General features: G+C 41.7%; 1 protein-coding gene across 4 annotated transcripts in view; it reads right to left on the bottom strand.

Moving 5' to 3' along the window:
• Positions 1-19,314, bottom strand: part of MYO6 (myosin VI) — a 305,891-nt gene that overhangs the window by 186,776 nt on the left and 99,801 nt on the right. For all 4 annotated transcript variants that reach the window (XM_088471590.1, XM_088471596.1, XM_088471603.1 and 1 more), the window contains exons 3-4: positions 11,343-11,412; positions 700-773 (exon numbers count right to left, since the gene is read on the bottom strand). In XM_088471590.1, the coding sequence (XP_088327716.1) occupies positions 700-773; positions 11,343-11,412 (144 nt within the window). The remainder of the gene's footprint in view (positions 1-699; positions 774-11,342; positions 11,413-19,314) is intronic.

Below are 19,314 nucleotides of genomic sequence, written 5' to 3'. Positions count from 1 at the left end.
ACTTGATGAAGACAAAACTGAAGGGAAAATGCCCCAAGAACAAGCAGGAACTGAAGACATTTGCAGTAGAGGCCTGGCAGAGCATCACCAGGGATGAAACCCAGTGTCTGGTGATGTCTATGCGTTCCAGACTTCAGGCTGTAATTGTCTGCAAAGGATTTGCAACAAAGTATTAAAAAGTGAAAGTTAGATTTAGGATTGTTTAGTTTGTCCCATTACTTTTGGCCCCTTAAAAAGTGGGAGGCACATATAGAAACCGTTGTAATTCCTACACCTTTCAGCTGATTTGGATGTAATTACCCTCAAATTAAATCTGAAAGTCTGCAGTTAAATCACATCTTGTTTGTTTAATTTCAAAGCCATTGTGGTGGTGAATAGAGGACAAAATATGAAAATTCTGTCAATGTCCCAATATTTATGGACCTGACTGTATATATATATACAAACACACATGCATACATACATACAGGGGTGTTTTAAGAGGGGAGAGGGCCCATGTGCAGACTCAGTGCGGGCCCCCTCCTCTCTGGCAGCACATTAGATTCTGGCTTTGTGCGCAGGGCAGCACTCTGGACACTGTGGAGAGGTAAGTATAACTATATTTGGGTGCAGGTGTGGGCTCCCCTGGACCCACCACCCAATATAGGTACACCATTGCATACATACATACATACATACACACACTAGCCAGAAACTTACATAGATTTTATCTTTACTGTATCGAACTTTGAGGTTGTGAAGAAGGGTCGCTTCATTGAGGTACATTAACGAACCTGCAGAGATAACCACACAGTTATTTACAGATTAAAAAGTACAGTGTTCCCACTTTATGCTGCTACAGTAGCTTAGAACATAGACATCTGTGACAGTGTTTGCATAACAAAATGTTAATATTTGAGTGCATAAGACAGAGGACTTTCATATAGCCTAAGTTGACATTATATATACAGTAGCAGTTGTTCCCAAACTTTCTGATAGCGCCCAGAGTATCTGCATTTTTTTTCATTGCACCCCTAGGCCGAACGTTTCTTATTGAGAGATTCAGCAAAAGTTAAGTAAATTGTGTTTACCAGTCAACCTTAGGGTCAGTTATGTGGTGGTGGACAGGGTTGCTCTTCCGTTTGGCCACATATTTTATGATTTGCAGCCACCAGTACTAGTTTTGCCTATCACATTGACCATAAATAATTTGATTTGGTCTTGGACCACCAGCCCATGCACCCAGTTTGGGAACCACTGGTATATAGAATAATACAACTCTACTGAAACTTATAAAGGCCATAAATTAGCCGTCTGGTTTCCCAAGAATTATGTAGCACTTAGGACTTGATTCAGCAGTGCAGAACGGGTCTTGCAAAATCGCACGCAGGCCACCATATGCCTCTTCCTGATTGACAGGCAGAGGTGTTTGGGGGAGGTGAGAGTGTGGGGACGGCCTGCGTTCCCGGAAGAGGGGGCGTGTCGCCTCCGTTTTTCAGGGAGTGGCAAGGCCAGACCAATGGTCGAGATGGTGACACCAGCCTGCGACCCCGGTCGCAGCGCTGGGTTCACAGATGCAGCAAGGAGGTGCAGCTTTGCAATTCTGTCCTCTGCTGAATCAGGCCCTTAGTCAAGAAATGTCTTAACCTAGGAGTAATCCAGACCTATAAAATCTCAAAACCATTTATCAACATAATAGCAGGGTGAGGGGCCTCTAAAGGATAGATCAGCATCAATGAGCTTCTCGTCCCTAATATTTTACTATGGATCCAGCAAATGTTGCAAACCTGTATATATGTAGAACTACATAGATACTGTACAAGGTCTATATTTTTTTTTATAAAGTAAATAAATGCTGCTGTTTGGTGGTACAGTAATAAAGATGCACACATACACAATCAATTAGCTGTTTTCTCATAAATTACTATGTGAAGCACTGCTAAACAGTGTAATGAGTGTAGAATAGATGGGTAACTTTTTAATGTACTGCATATTTTAGGTATTAAAATTTGCTATCAATATAACCTATATATGTACGCAGACAGACCCCCGTGTTTTGGTTTTAACCCATTGTCGTATTTTGGTTAAACCACCCTCTAGTGTTTTGGATTTTTTTTAAAATTTATAAAAACTTGTCCTGTTTTTATTCCTCTAGTAATATTAACATCAACAACATTAATTTCCAGTAATTTCCAGTCATTTTTGACCACTTCACAGCACCTGAAATAACGACTTAAATACAATCCAAAACACACCAGAACTAGTTTTTACATCCAAGTTCTGAACTTGGAGGGAAGACCCAAATCAGGACTCGATTCTACTCAGAACCTCAAAGTGATCGAAACCAGGACTTGGTTCAACTGGGCACCCCAAAGTTCGGTTGTATATCTCTAATATACACACTTCAAAACTATAATTCCCATCCTTTTCTAATTATGAATATTGTAACTGTAAACTATATCTGCCTAAAAGACCAAAGAAAAATCTCAAGTAAATATGAAGTAGTAATAATCTCTGAAATGGGAGAGGTTACAGGAAAAGGATAATGCATTGGGACTTTGGACAGTAAGTAGCAATTACCGAGTTACAAATTGCAATAGAAAATATTCAATTTCCCTGTTAATAGGTAACCTACCGTATCTAGAAGATCTTTGACAACTTGAGAAAAATAATGACATACTAGGTTTAGATAACACTCTGGTTATGATTTGAATGCGTGCTCTATTTTTTGCATATTTTACAACTATACAAAGCGTTAAGTACTTGAATCAATTTAGAAGATACAGAGCTTCAGGCAATTCTGAGTTTCCAAATACATTGTTATAGTGTTAATTCTAACTTCATGAACGAGTGTGGTCTTGCAACATGGCCCCCCTTTTAGTCATTCTAGAGGGCGTGCCCTGCACGCTTTTATCCTAAAAATGTCTTCCATCAGGACAATGACCCTAAACACTGTTCCAAAACGATTAAGGACTACTTTTACAAATCAAAAGTACCGAAGTAGGCAAGTCAATGTTATGACCTAAATTCCATTGAGTGTAAGGACCCAAGAGTACTCAAACCAGGACACTTTTTTCCCTTTACAAAGGGAATGCACATATATTCCTCAGGAACGTTTACTCAATCTTGTAGAATCTATGCACAAATGATGCCAGGCTGTAGTATCAACAAATGCATTTGCAACAAAGTGCTAGTGCAGTTGTCTTGAAAAGTCCCATTTTGTTGCAGGCTATGCACTTAATAAAAAGTTTTGAACTGTCAAAACACTTATAAACCTCACAATATTGTATTTTCTTTGTTATCATACACACAAAGTGTGCACTGACCAAGTATGTTTACATTTTTGTACTAAGTTTATAAAATGATAAGTAACATTTATGGGGAACAGTAAAGATATGTATAGAAAACGATTTGTAAAAACGCTATTCTACACTACTGTAGCTGGAGTGGACAAAATATGTCTATGGCTGGGATGAGCTCAAGAAATGAAAACCCAGGTACTAACTCCTGTTTATTGATGATCGAGAAGCAGCTGTGAGAGCGGAGAAGAGACTGGGCATATTCAGTTGGAAGATCCTGGAGAAGGCTTCTGACTGTGTAAATGGGAAGCGGGGTAACAGTGTTATTTGGGCTAGGGGGATGCATGATAGAATTGTTAGCAAGCTGTATCCAGCACACTACTTACTACACTAATCTACCTTGCAACTAGTTACATTTTAGATGTAGAAACACAAGATGATGCAACAATGATCTGAGCTACTGTAGGACTTTGGAACAGACTTTCCCATTTATCACAGGCAACCTGTCCTTTCCTAGCTTTTGTGGAACTACATCCGAGAACTCTCTCAAGAATCTCCCAAGAATTTCTTCAACACCTTATTCTTGTCTTTCAGGCTTTTTACATATACAGCTACCGGGAGCATAGAAATACCTGCACATTTTTAACTCAGGGATGGGCAAAATATTTTTTGTTTAGCCCGCTGCAATTTACTAAACTTTGTTATGTGGCCCCTGCCCAGCTGAAAAAATGCCAATCCCTCACTTTTGTGTTGGCCCTGCCTGCAATTCATTTGGTCCCAAGTCCATAAAGCCAATTTAAAATAAAACTTTCCAGGGACACTATCTTCCAATCTATCCCTATCAAAGCATGATACTTTAAATGTAGAGAAAGCAAAATATTTAGTGGAAAAAAAAAATCAGTATTTTAAAATCCATGCAAGCATCACATTAGAAAGTGAATTTCACGTAGCCTGTAATGAACCCTAGTCCACACAGGAAGTCGCCAGACAATGAAATCCCATTCTAGTGTTGGCATCTGAGGTGCTACACTAATCACTGGTGCAATAAATGCACCAGGTTCTTTTAGATGTCAATGACAGTACTTATAATAGTCATAGTAATAAAAGAAATAAAATTTATTTGGTTGCATGAATATAACAAACAAGTTAATTGTACGGTTCTTTAAAGTTAAACAAAGACTAAGGGGTCTATTTACTAAGCAGTTTTAGGAGACAGAGTGAAAAGTGATAAGAAAGTGATCAGGTGCCAACTAGTCAGCTTCTAAATGCCATCTCACAGGCTGTGTTTGAAAAATGACAGTTGGGAGCTGATTGGCTGGCACCTTATCACTTTTCACTCTGTCTCCTAACACTGCTTAGTAAATAGACCCCTAGGGCCGGTATCCAATTACACTGCACAACAATGAAAATGTTTCCGATGTGAATATAGTTACTTCTAATTGATTTCAGCATGCAAGGAATGAATATGACATTTAAAACTCTCAGTTAGCTCTGAGTTCCGAGATATAGCCCATTTATGATGATGTAGGGGTATGCCTAGTGAAGTGGGCAGAATGGAGAGAATCTTACCAGCAATCTGCGTTCCACGCAGAGGGGGCGGGGCCTAATGACCCAATTAAATTAATCAGTTATTTGTCCCCTCCCCTATTCAAATATATGCGATTCACGGGATTACCCACACAAGATAACTGTGGTGCACTGAGTGACAAGCATAGTGAGCGATTCCACCAAGACATTTCAGCAATGGAAGAAAGATATCAGGGTAGGTGAATCACTACTGTTGGACAGTGACAAGAGATGCCCCAGAAGAGGAGTACAAGCGACAAGCAAAGAGAAAGCACCCCCATGAATAGGCCATTATATTAGATAGTACTTTCATATGCTGTATGTTTGTTTCGTTTTGTGTACTTATTTGTGATTGATTGAATTAAAACAACTGTTATTTATTTTCTATTAAGAAAATATCAGATTATTTTAAAATAGCTTTTCACTATGACTATATTACTAATGTACATACAGTATAGTGCAAGTAGTGTAAGTCAAAAAATAGAGCTGTAGTAAAAACATACTGAAATCATTTTAGTTTTTCTTTACCTCAAATTACTAATGTATGACTATTTTTAGAAAGGAAACAAATTCAAAATATTAATTTGTTGTACAGTGTTATCAGCGAAAAATTTTCGGAAGCAAAAAAATTTTTGTGTGTGCTGATTTTCGGGTCCTTTTTCACTGATTTTTTTTCGTGGTATCCAATTAAACCCTGTTTTTTTACGTCCGAAAAATTTCTGTTTTTCTCACGACAACACATAGGATCCGCAAAAAGTTGCGAGCTATGTATTTTCACTGCCACGATCGGGAGAAAAATGGCTTATCAGGGATTTCATTATGCCTGCCTGAGGCAGGCAAAACAAAATCCCCGATAATTGCCAGCATTGGGGATAATTGGATAGTCCCAGGCGATGTAACTAGCCGCGGTAATTTACCACAACTAGTTGGGTACCAGCCCAAAGAAATATATTTAATGGCAATATAAAAATTGTGCTCATAAGCAGTGTTATAACATTAGTGGCAGCAGCCTTATCTCTATCCAGGCTTTCACCTAAAACTCTTCCAGAAAGTGCCCCTCTCATGGCCTTCTTTCTTAGGAGGAGCTCTGTTAAATTCAGAGGGAACCAACACAGTTAGCAGGAAGATCCTCAGCTTTTGAGTTCCCTCCGTTGTCTTGGGTGACCTGACATGGCGGTTTGCAAATTGCCGACTTGGTCCAGGAAATTATTATTAGTGCATCCAATGGCCTAGTAATGTAGGGTTATATCATATAAACTACTTGCTGCATTTATGTGTTTGTCACATTTCAATGCATTTGATACTATACAATAATCTCCAAAGCACTGGTTAAAAAAACATTAGTAAACGCAAGCTCATTTTACATGCGTTTTATTAGTGTTGGAAATGCTTCCTAAAATCCAGCGGGTATGTAATGGTAATCACATCAGTAAGACATGCGACACAGTTACCACAGACCAGCAAGACACAATGCGTCTGCTTCGTATAGAGCTGTAGGGAGTGAACTGAAATTGCTGTCATTCGTCTTTTCTCTTCAGTCTGACTCACATAATTGGTCTTTTTACAACAGCCCTTATTGGTAGGTAGTATTAGTGAAAAGACTATTACTATTTACAAGTCCTGAGGCGGACATCTCACTCTTCCAGACAGCTGATGTCTGAGATCTGATGTTTAACTGTCCACAGAAAGTTGCAGATTCTTAGCAACTTCTATGAACTGAATGAAATGTCAGGAACCATTACTGATTTTAAATCTTTCAAACTGTAGGAACGTTACCTATTATCTTAGGCTGCTTATAGCCATTTAATAAATATTTCTGTCATTACTGTCAATCACATGAAAATATAACCTTCCTGCAAGGTCCACATAATTTTATTTAATATAGCAGTAATTTATTTTACAATCTAATCCCCCCAAAAATACTAATTAACCATGTGATGCCAATGCATGGTCTACTGATAAAGGTTCATGCAACATATACACATTATGTCTAACATAGCTTAACATACAGGAACATCCAGTGCCGTCTCTATGTGTGATGACAACCAGTGCAGCATCTAGGAACTGTTCCTACCTAAAACATTGTTGTACACCAAGTACACCCCTTTATGGCAATGGTAATCCCTGATGGCAGTAGCCTCTTTCAACAGGGTAATGCGCCTGCCACACTGCAAATATTGTTTAGGAATGGCATGAAGAATATAACAAAAAGTTCGATGGGTTGACTTTGCCTCCAAATTCCCCAAATCTCAATCCAATCAAGCATCTGTGGGATGTACTGGAAAAAGAAGTCCAAGCCATGGAGGCCACACCTTGTAACTTACAGGACTTAAAGGATCTGCTTCTAGCATCTTGGTGCCAGATACCACAGGGTACCTTCAGAAATCTTGTTGAGTCCATGTCACAATGGCAGAGCTGTTTTGGCGGCACAAGGAGAACCTACACAATATTAGGCCGTTTAATACATAATTAAACTTCCCCTATTCAGAGCCATCTGTAACTTGATCTAACAATCAGAAAGTCACCAAATTTAATTAGACCATGGAAAGTTGGATACTGTGAAAAAATGTTTGTGCAAAAAGTCACCAATAGGGGGAATATGCTTAGGTTCAATGTTAAAACAGTGTGAAAACATCAAATTTGATGACATTCTGATTTTTTACATGAAGCTGCAGATGGCTTTGAATAGAGGAAGTTTAATTGTGGCCATCCTGTATATGTGTGTGTATACATATATATTATATACATACATATATAGAAGTATGTGTCGCTTCACTATAGCATCCAAGCCCTCTTGTGTTTAACTCATACTAGAAACTGGAAGTTCAGTGACAACCTTGGGTTTAATTGAGAGAATAAAGAATAGTTCTAATTAAATAAAAATTTTACTATTTCACTAGCTTATGTCATCAGTCCAAAGCCCTGCCCCACCTTACAATCTGTATTGACCCTCCCCTCTCTACCCCGCCCCCCATACCAACACACACTCACGCTCTCTCTCCAATACAGACAGCCCGACAATTCCTCCTCTCTGGCTAGGTCTGTCCTGTCTCTCCCTAGCAGTTCGAGCTGTTGCGCCCCAGTTCCCACTGCACATGCATGTCGAAGATGGGACAGACCTTTCACAATTATGAAATACTTTAGATTACCAAAAGTGAATTTCATTATGGTAACAAAATAGAAAATTGACCAGTAAATCTAAATGCAAGTTGGAATACATAAAAGTATTTTAAATTCAAGGTAAGGAATGGAAACTTTTATGCTAGGCACAAAACATTTATCTAATCAAACTGACTCCAACAGTGCTGCTTTTCGCCAGTGTCTCAGTGGAGCTCACACACTATATTCTTCTACTATATGGACACATTCCCACTATGGTTAATTTTGTCAGGAGCCACATAGCCTACCAGTACATCTTCGGAGTGTGGGAGGAAATCGGAACATCTACAGGAAACCCACATAAACACAGGGGAAACATGATGACATACAGAGAGCCTGATTCAGACCCGCTCGCAAGCAGGTCGATGGTGGCCCAGTACGCATGCGCACGACGGAGCCGGCACCGTCGTGCGCATGCGCGAGACCCGGATAGCGACCGGCAAACCGTCGCTCCGGGTCTCGTACCAAAGGGGGCGTGCAGTCGATGTTGAGTGACAGCACGCCCCCTTTAGTGGGCGGGCCGGGGGCGTGGCTGCCCAGACGGAGGCGTTCCCATGGGAACGCCTACCGTCTGGGGCCGGCCCCACTGACATCACAGTGGGAGTGCTTTCGGCTCTGTTTGAACCGAAAGCACTCCAGGGCTTGCGGCAGACGAGACCCTACCACAAGGGTCTCGTCGCAAGCCCGATGGTTGCGATGGTCTTGACCATCTTCCTGGCCGCTCGCTATAGCTGTGGGTGGTCACCCACAGCTATACAAGCGGTCAGGAGGCCGCTCTAAAAATCAAGAAGGACGGCCCTGATTCAGAGCGAGCGCTCTGTTAGAGCATCCGGCTCTGAATCGGGAGCAGAGTCAACAGTGTGTGCATACAGTCAACAGTGTGTGCAGTTTATATATAAAAATAAATAGATGAAAATTTGGCGCCAATTAAAAACCACAACAGGATATATAGGAGATAGGTAAAAAAGGCACTTTTGAACAGAGATTAATCAATAATAACCTTGATGCACTCCCCTTATTTCAAAAGGGTATCAGCTCTATCAGAAAAATGGTGTCAAATAGATTCTGACACCTAGAAATGTTATCATTAAATGGATTTGATATGGAGCGCCTGAAAGTGCTAAGTGCCTTGTGCAAATAAATAATTAATTGAGTAATTGAGGGTATATTCCAACATCTCTCACAATGCAAGCTGCAGTGTATATGAGCAATAACCAGTGCAAATTTAATAAAAAACATTAAAAAGAAGAATTAGTACTAATAGCAATATAAAGTGTTCGGGTGAATTTCAAGTTTCATTGGTGCATATATAAAAAATCACAAAGATGTGTTGATTTTACTAAAAAAGGGTATACAATTTATTTCAAGATTACAACAGTAACTGTGCAATAAAGGTCATGAACTTGGACAACATCAAGTAAGTAAAATATAAAAAAAATATAAATAAAACTAAAAAACAAACCATCCCCTTGAAGTCTAGAGAATAGACGAAACGCATTGGCACAGTGCAATCCAGCCTTCCAGGACCTTCCTAAAATTAAGATACCGTATATACTCGAGTATAAGCCGAGTTTTTCAGCACATTTTTTGTGCTGAAAAAGCACCCTCTCGGCTTATACTCGAGTCATGCCCGCATGGTACGCTGCTGAGTAGCGTACCATGCGGGCCGCGGTGCGCTGTGTCACTGTGACACAGCCTGCACCGCGTGTGTAGCGCTGACCGGACGGAGTTCGGTCAGCACTACACACAGCTAAACACACAGCCGCCGGAGCCGGCAGCTATGTGTTTGGTGTAATCAGCAGCCGCTGAGAGTCTGTCAGACTCTCAGCGGCTACTGCTGCTCCCACTGCGGGAGCCATCTTCCGGCTCCCGCAGTGGGTAATGGGAGAGACGTCGTCATGACGACGTCTCTCCCATTATGCAAAGCGGCGGAGGAGCCTGTAGCAGCGTCGGGACCAGGAGCGGGGTTACAGGTAAGTGTTTTTTTTTTTTTACATTTCTTTCTACTGGGGGGGCTACTACCAGGGGGAACTACCAGGGGGGGGATATCGCTACTGGGGGCACTACCAGAGGGGGGGGATTAATAATGGGGGAACTACCAGGGGGGAGGGGGGGGCGTGGGAGTTGCTACTGGGGGCACTACCAGGGAGGGGGGGAATGCTGGGGGCACTACCAGGGGGGATGTTGCTACTGGGGGCACTACCAGGGGGGGTTAATACTGGGGGCACTACCAGGGGGGGATATTGCTACTGGGGGCACTACCAGGGGGGGGATTAATATTGGGGGCACTACCAGGGGGGATGTTGCTACTGGGGGCACTACCAGGGGAGGGATTAATACTGGGGGCACTACAAGGGGGGGATATTGCTACTGGGGGCACTTCCAGGGGGGGTATTACTACTGGGGGCACTACCAGGGGGGGATATTACTACTGGGGGCACTACCAGGGGGGGATATTACTACTGGGGGCACTACCAGGGGGGGATTACTACTGGGGGCACTACCAGGGGGGGATTACTACTGGGGAAAGTACCAGAGGGGGGATTACTACCAGTAGCTGCTGCATTTCCCACCCTAGGCTTATACTCGAGTCAATAAGTTTTCCCAGTTTTTTGTGGTAAAATTAGGTACCTCGGCATATATTCGGGTCGACTTATACTCGAGTATATACGGTAAGCTCCATATTTTTTTTTTATTTCCATTTTTATATATTTTCTTATATTTTTCTTATTTGATGTTGACCAAGTTCATGCTTTCTGTGCAACCCTTTATTGCACAGTTACTGTTGTAATCTTGAAATAAATTGTATGCCCTTTATTAGTAAAATCAGCACATCATTGTGATTTTTATATATGCACCCATGGACCAATGACACTTTAAATGCACCAGAATACTTTATATTGCTATTAGTATTAATTCTTATTTTTAATATATGTTTTTTATGAAATTTGCACTGATTATTGCACATACACACTGCAGCTTGCATTGTGAGTGGATGGAATATACCCTCACTTACTCAATTAAATAATTATTTATTTGCACAAGGCACTTAGCACTTTCAGGCGCTCCGTATCAAATCCATTTAATGATATATATATATATATATATATATATATATATATATACATACATACATACACACACATATATACTTGTGTTTTAGGATTAGCAGTATTTTAAAAATAATAGGTTAACATTGTCAGGAAAAAATAAATGCTACATATCTCTGAGAGGCAAAGGAAAACTTAGAAAACATTATTTCCTTTGATGAAACATCTCTCATTGTCTCATGTGTTACTAACAATCCCCACAATCATTGGACACTGTAAGAATACTCACAGTTGTCTTCCACTTGTTTCGTAGTGTCTTCTTCAGCGGGAAACACCTGATTTATAGCTGCCAAAAATACCTGTGCATCAAAACAAATGTACATTATGTAAGTGTATACCAGGGTAATTACATACGCATATATTGTAAATTATTTTTGTTTACATGTCTAATTTACAGAAGAGTAATATTTGCACTTGTACACCATTAATAAGAACTAAGAATAAAAGAAGCAGGATAAAATGGGTTGGGTACGGGATGCCGGCGCTCGGGATCCCGGCGGCCAGAATCCCGACATTGGCATTCTGACAGGGTTAGAATACAGACAGCCATCAGTCGGTATCCTAACCCTCCCCAGTGCCTAAACCTAACCTCCCCCTACCGCACCCTAACCCTCCCCACTTAGTGCCTAACCCTAACCCTCCCCCTAGTGCCTAACCCAAATCCCTAACCCCCCCCCAACCCAGCTACTTCCCTTGGGGATGCCGGCGGTCGTGATGCAGCAGCCAGGATTCTGACAGGTGTTGGGACTCCGGCGCCAGCATTCTGAGCGCCGGAATCCCTGTGGTTGGGATTATGACCGCATCCCGATAAAATAACACATTATGAATTGCTTCTTCTCACTAACTGATCGAGTGATAAAATTAACAGATTTTATTTTCCTCACTATACTGTGTAATATAATTCATTGATAAATAAACCGTAGTTTCACAACTATCCATGCTCAGTTAGACACAGTAACGGTACTAATGAACATACTATATAAATGCTTGTCTTAAGTTTACAAAAAAGTATTCTACAAAAATGCAAACCGTTACAACTCAAGAATAAAAAAAAAATCTGATTATTTCTAGAAAATGTTAGAGGATTTAAAGTTACATGCAAGTCGACCGCATCTTTCTCAAAAGTCTATGCGTAACCATGCCTATATTCAGAGTTGACCAGATCTATGCAGAGACACCACCCCTATACATACACTTGTGAAAGTAGCCACCATCGCTATATTTACACATTTACACCAGACCTATCCTAAGGACAAAAGATCAGTCTGAAATCAGACGGATCTCTGCGTACGTTCACCTCTGAATAGCCTTCAGTTCCGCCAACACGAAACACAGCCTTTGTGCGATCACACATTTGCCGACCACACCCACTCAGCCATAAGTGGAGATACAAGTGTCTCTCTTAATCGCCTACAGTTGCTTAATGTTGCATATTCTCAGCTACGGAACATGCAGAGTTTTAAAAATCTCAAGATGAGTCTACAAAACTGACTTGCATGCAACTCTGATTCCTCTATGGACATCTAACAAAGACAATGGGGGTGATTCAATTTATCGTGATGTGCTAGGAAATTAGGTTGGTGATGTGTTTTCGTGGGTAAAAGTAATCTGCACACAATCTTGCAATTCAATTCTAAACTCCCGACAAGTTTCAAAGCAAAAATCGCAATTTTTCCATGAATTTTACATCTTGGGGCCTGATTCCGAGATTTATGCTAATGCAATCTCTTACCACAGTCGAAAAAATTATGCTAATGTGTTCCAAAGCTTAGCCGGGCATAGGGTCGCCCACTACTGCCTTCTCATATCCATCCGATGATATACAACAACAATATGAGATATGGTAAGAACTTACCCTAGTTATCTCTATTTCTACGAAGTCCATAAGATTCCACAGTATACCTTGGGGTATAGGCGATGGCGGCAGACATCCAGGCACCACAGAGTTAAATTCTCAGCCTCCCAGGATGCACTGGGGTTCCTCTCCTATACCCCGCCCCCGAGCCTCAGGCCACTCAGTTTCGTAACAAGCCATAGGCCGGTGCAGGAGCAAAAAAGTGAGAGAAGACAGTCTGAAACACACAAGAATCACATTCTCACCAGAAGGAGACAGAGAAACCGGTGACCAGATCAAAGCCCATCTGCAGTACAGGTGCGTCAGGGCGGGAGTCCTGTGGAACCCTATGGACTTCGTAGATATAGAGATAACAAGGGTAAGTTCTTACCATATCTCATATTTTCTACTTCAGGGTCCATAGAGTATCCACGGGATACCTTGGGGATGTCCCAAAGCAGTATCCTTTAAGGGTGGGGACGCTCCTGTGCTGTAAGGAGAATCCGCCGCCCGAAGGAAGCATCCTGAGAGGCGAAGGTATCAAAAGCATAATACCTTACAAAAATATGGACAGATGACCACGTGGCTGCCAATCACAGCTGAACCGCTGAGGCGCCACATCGAGCTGCCCACGAAGGACCCACAGACCTAGTGGAAGAGCTTTAATAGAGGATGGAACAGGAAGACCTGGGAATCCATCCTGCCAAAGTTAGCGAAGTGGCAGGCCAACCCATTTTATGGAAACCAGAAAGGACAAAACCGAGAGTCTGATTTCCTAAATGGACTGGTACGGTCAACTTAAATTCTTAGAACCCGTACCACATCCAAAGAGGCCTCACTAAGAAAGGACTGGGGAAGTAAAGGCAGGTACTATAATTTCCTCATTCATGTGGAAACTAGACAAGGAGCCACAGGTGGAACAAAGGGATGCTGAATATAACGTACACCTTGCACAAAGGTGCGGACATCAGGAAGAGTAGCAATCCTTCGATGAAACCAACAGGGCAGAAACCTGAACCTTCAGGTAAGCAAGGCGAAGACCGTTATCTAAGCCCACCTGTAGGGAAGCCAACACTCTGGATATCCGGAATACCCGAGGAGCATAGCCTCTAAGGTGACACAACTGAAAGAAAGTATGCCATACCTGATGGTAAATTCTTGCAGATAAAAGCTTCCGAGCTCTTAGCATGGACAGAGCCGCTGTTAACTATAGAGCTGGAATACCCCTAGACCTTAAGAGGGCAGTCTCCACCGCCACACCGTCAAGGACAGACAACCCAGGTGTGGGTATCAGCCAGGATCCTGAGACAACAGGTCCGGGCGTAGAGGCAACAGCTTCGGAGTGTTAACTGAAAGGCTCCAAAGATCTGAGTAATAGTGCCGTCTGGCCCACGCACGAGCTATCAGAAGGAGTGCGCCTCCTTCTTGCTATTACTGGAGGAAGAAGGGATAACGGAGGGACGAGGTACACAACTTGGAAGGTCCACTGGACCTACATACGTCTAGCATAAGAGTCTCATCTCTGAAAGGCTCCATTTGTTCACCAGAAGAGAACACCTCCTGATGAAGAGGACATTTCCCTGAATGCACGTCCTGACGGCTGGGAAAGCCTGCTTTCCATCTGAGGATTCCTGAATGAACACTGCCGATGACGGCAGAGATATAGCCTTCCACCCAAGCCAGAATTCGGGACACCACTGTTAGTGTTGCCCGACTTCGGGAACCTCCTAGGTGGTTTACATAAGCCATCATGATGGCGTTGTCAGACTGTACCTGCACGGTATTTCCGTGGAGGACCTGTCCTGCATGCTGGAGAACCTGCTCAGAGTTCTCAGATGTTTATGGGAAGCGCAAAGACTACTGGTGTCCACCTGCCCTGGAACAAGTGTAGACCCGTCACTGCTTCCCAGCCACGGATACTGGCGTCCGTCGTCAGAAGGACCCTGTCCACAATCCCAAAGGGGGTGCCCCTTGTTTAGGTGAGATTTCCGCAGCCACCAGGCCAGAGAGAGACAAACCGCCGGGAAAAGCACTATTGACTTTATCCTATGGGGCAACCCATCCCAACCGGAGAGGATCAATTTTTCTAGAGGTTCAGAGTGAAACTGGGTACTCTCCACCATGTCGAACAGCGACACCCTGGAACCCAGGAACCACATTGCCAAGTGAATAGACACTCGGCGACTCTGCAGGCAACTGCGTACCTTTGCCTGTAATGCAGAGATCTTTTCCTCAATCACAAAGATCCTCAGATGTTGGGATATGGAGCATCCTCTGTGAAGAATCAGAGAGGACCATTTCCAGTGTATCAGTCAGCCCTAACGTAGCAACACAGATATTGTCCGTTGCAGATGGCACTGAAGTATCTCTGGAGACCCTGGTAACAACAGGAGGTCTCCCGGATTGGGTAACAAGCGAACCCTCTGCATCCGCAGGTGGGCTGCCATAACTGCCATCACCCTGGTAAAACTGGAAATGCTTATCGACCACTGCAAACCTGAGGAAAAACACTGGTGTGCTAAGAAAAGAGGGACATTCAGGTAGTCACCCTGAATATATCCAACGACACCACAAAATTCCCAGGCTCCATTGAATGATGGAATGCAGGGTCCCCCTCCTGAACCGAGGAACCCTTAAGAATTTGTTGAAGGATTCGAGGTTGAGGATGTCCAGGTAAGACCCATTGAGTTTCTGTACCAGAAAGAGGATGGAGTAATACCTCGTTCCCCTTTGGGCAACGAAATAGGTACTATAACTCCTGCCTGGAGCATAGAGTGTAACACCCTCAAAAATTACAGGGCCTTGTCTTGAATTGACAGAAGACCTGTAACTAAAAACCGTCTGGGAGGCTTTTACCGGGAGGAGAGGACATACCTTCAAGAAAATACTTCCATTACCCCAGTGTCCGTGGTGGTCAGACACCAGCACTGGGCGAACTGGAGAAGCCGGCCTCCAACTGTGGGGTCCCCCGAGAGGAGGCCCGTCCCGTGAGGCTGAAGGCTTATAGTCCAACTTGGGAGTAGGACGTCTTGTACTCCAAGCCTGTTCTTATGGTTGAGCAGATTTCCTGGCTACTGACTGTCTTGGAAAGCTATATTTTAGACTTACCCTGGCCTCACAGGGCCGAAAAACTAAGCCCCAGACCCCGATGGGACTGTAGAAATGAAAGTACAGGCAAACAGCGCTAGCATTTAAGTCACATACAATGCACAGATAACATCCTGCATTACAAGCACTGCGATCAACTACACAGACCAGAGCCTGGTAGGAAACAGTGCTGCATACACTGACCTTAATTGAAGGAGAGGTATGCGGGGGACCTGGACCGCCATGGCACCTGTAACAGCTTCCAGCAGCGTTTGTCATTCCCAGCACATGTAGTGAGAAAATGGCCACCGAGGAGCAGAGAGGAGGCGGGCCCGGGGCAGGAGCGCAGACACAGCCCGCTCAGACCGCTGTGGAATGGCACTGTGCAGCGGGGGAGACGTCGGCTGTGAGACAGGGAAGGCGTTCTCCCCTGGCCTGCTATTAACCCCTGGGACGCCACGCTGTACCGCACATGCTGCGGTCCACTGTCCCTGGTGGTTCTATCTTCAGGTGAGGGGCACGGCGATGGGTACCGCCTGTGCCCCCACCTATGCCAACCTATATATGGGCTGGTGGGAACGTGAATTCGTATTTAATGAAGATCTTGAACAGTATACCAAACATGTCTTACTATATCTTCGATATATCGACGATATTTTCATTCTCTGGGAAGGAGAACAACAAATGTTGGATGACTTTATAGTCATCTTGAACAGCAACAATTTTAATTTGAAATTAACTGGTGAAATAAGTAAGAAGGAAGTCAACTTTTTGGATTTGACTATTAGGATAGAAGATGATGGACGGATTAGCACAGATGCTTTCCGTAAATCAACTGCCACTAACAGTATCCTACACTCCACTAGCTCACATTTACCTGCCACCATTAAAGGAATCCCCAAGGGAGAACTCCTACGTACTAAAAGGAACTGTACGGACATACACACATACCATACACGGGAATTACAAGTATGTGAGAGACTAAAGAGGAGAGGATATAGCAGGAATATGATCAAATCTGCTGTACATGATGTTAAGTCATATCCTAGAGATACACTATTAATCTCAAAGACGAAACTCAGAAAAGAAGAATCTGTGAGATTTATTGGTACATTTAATTCTAATTGGCGACAGATTAATGACATCTTACAAAAACATTGGGGTATCCTGCAGACGGATATAGACCTAAGATCAATTCTCCCTGAAAAGGTACAGACGAGCTGGAGAAGAGCTCGGAATCTTAGAGACATTTTAGTCCAGAGCCATTTAAAACCAGTAAAGAAAAATATTACACTAAACAAGAAAGGATCATTTAGTTGCGGACGCTGTAAAGCATGTAAATACATGGTCCCAAAACTGCATTTCTTTGACAAATTTGGCCAAAAACAGATAATAACCAAATATATCTGTTGTACCACGATGGGCATCATATACCAACTTGAATGCCCATGTGGGAAAGTTTATGTGGGGAAGACGATTAGACCAATGAAGGTAAGAATACTGGAACATGTGAACAGTATTCGTAATGCCAGTAAAGATGTAGCTAAATTTAAAACACTTACACCTGTGGCGAATCACTTTCTACGGCATCATGGTAGTAATCCCTTGGGATTAAAGGCTTTTGGGATGCAACATATACAGACAGGAATTAGAGGTGGGGATGTGGACAAGGAACTGTTAAAGGCAGAAACTAGGATGATATTCCTAATGGACTGCATGTCTCCAAAGGGTTTGAATGAATATAATAGCTATTCACCTTTTTTATAATTTTCATGAATTTCATTGGGCATTTATCACTGGACTGGAACACTATCTACAACTGGATCGATATTATGAATATTTATTTACATCTATTCCATATATATTATTTTTTTAATCATAACCTATATGAATTAAAGAATATTCTCTATTTACCCTTTCCTCTCACTCCCTTTTTCTTCTTTTTTCTTCATCAATAATGAGATGCTCTAATAATATCTAGGAGTGTCAGAAGAGTATGATACTCAGAAGAAATCAATAACCACATTGAGAACACAATGTAACAAGCATTCTTATGATAGAGAATGATATTCAGGGTTTGAGGGGATTTAGTTAAGATCAGAGTATCATGATCTATTAATATTATTGTATGTCATTGTAATTTTGTTTTTTGTAAGTTTTAAGGTGTGATATATAGAGATTAGGTAGTTTTAGAGATATTTTCACTTTTTATTTATTTTATTTTAGTTAATTTAATTTAATTTATTGTATTTCACATAATTTGTTTGTTCACTTAATCATATTTGGACACTATATAATAATATCTATTTATTAATTTTTATGTTTTCACTTATGGCACTGTATGGTAACATCATTATATTAGATTTATGATGTTATCACCTTATATTAAAATTTTGGATCACGTTATCATAACACTTTATTAATTTTATATTTACTATTTGTATTTTGATTAAATATATTTTTTATATATATGATCAATTAATATTACACTAATTTATATTTATTTGATTCATAAAACCATGATTTAATTATTATACATACACAGCACATTATAGTTTTATATATGTATTGTAATTGATTTATATACATTTTTATATATATGGGATTTGATGAATTTAGAATGAATATACTGGGATAATCGGGAGCATATTTAGCACTATTATGATGTAGAATATATACCCGGTTAACATCAGTGAATTGAAGCAGATGATGATTCATTGAGAAGGAGTGTATAGAATTTATGCGCACATATATTCTGGATAATTGACAGAATTTGTTACGAGGGACAGCTTAAGTCCGGAGTGATTGTGTCCAGACTCTATATTATGGGGATGTTCCTATTGGAAGTTGGAGACAGGTGATCTTGAGATTGGATCTAATTGGATGCTGGAATCTACTTAACCCGGGCAAACAGCACACTCGGGTTTGCCTTGATAAAGCCTTTTGTGAAACGTACGTTGGCGTTTTTAGGCGCTGACCGCTGATGCTGCGCTGCAATTAATATGAACTATTAGTAGTTCAAATGACCGTAGCCTGAATTTCATATCCACCGAATGTGTTGTGGTTTATTTATAAACGGACATTGATATATAGTTACTGTTGGCACTTCCTCGTGCTATGTGTTTAATGCTCTGTCAATATTACACACTGTTCTATGATCACTAATGGGCAACTCCATGTATTAAACATTGAATGACCAGCTGGAGATTCGTTGCTCTGTATATATGAACATCACCATATACTTGGTGAAATCCATTAAGTGTATGTGAACTATGTACAA

This window comes from Taudactylus pleione, unplaced genomic scaffold (genome assembly GCF_031769625.1).
Source record: "Taudactylus pleione unplaced genomic scaffold, aTauple2 ptg000015l, whole genome shotgun sequence".
Classification (NCBI taxonomy): domain Eukaryota; kingdom Metazoa; phylum Chordata; class Amphibia; order Anura; family Myobatrachidae; genus Taudactylus; species Taudactylus pleione.
Note: the sequence above shows the minus strand (reverse complement) of the source record. Positions and strands in the feature narration are given on the sequence as shown.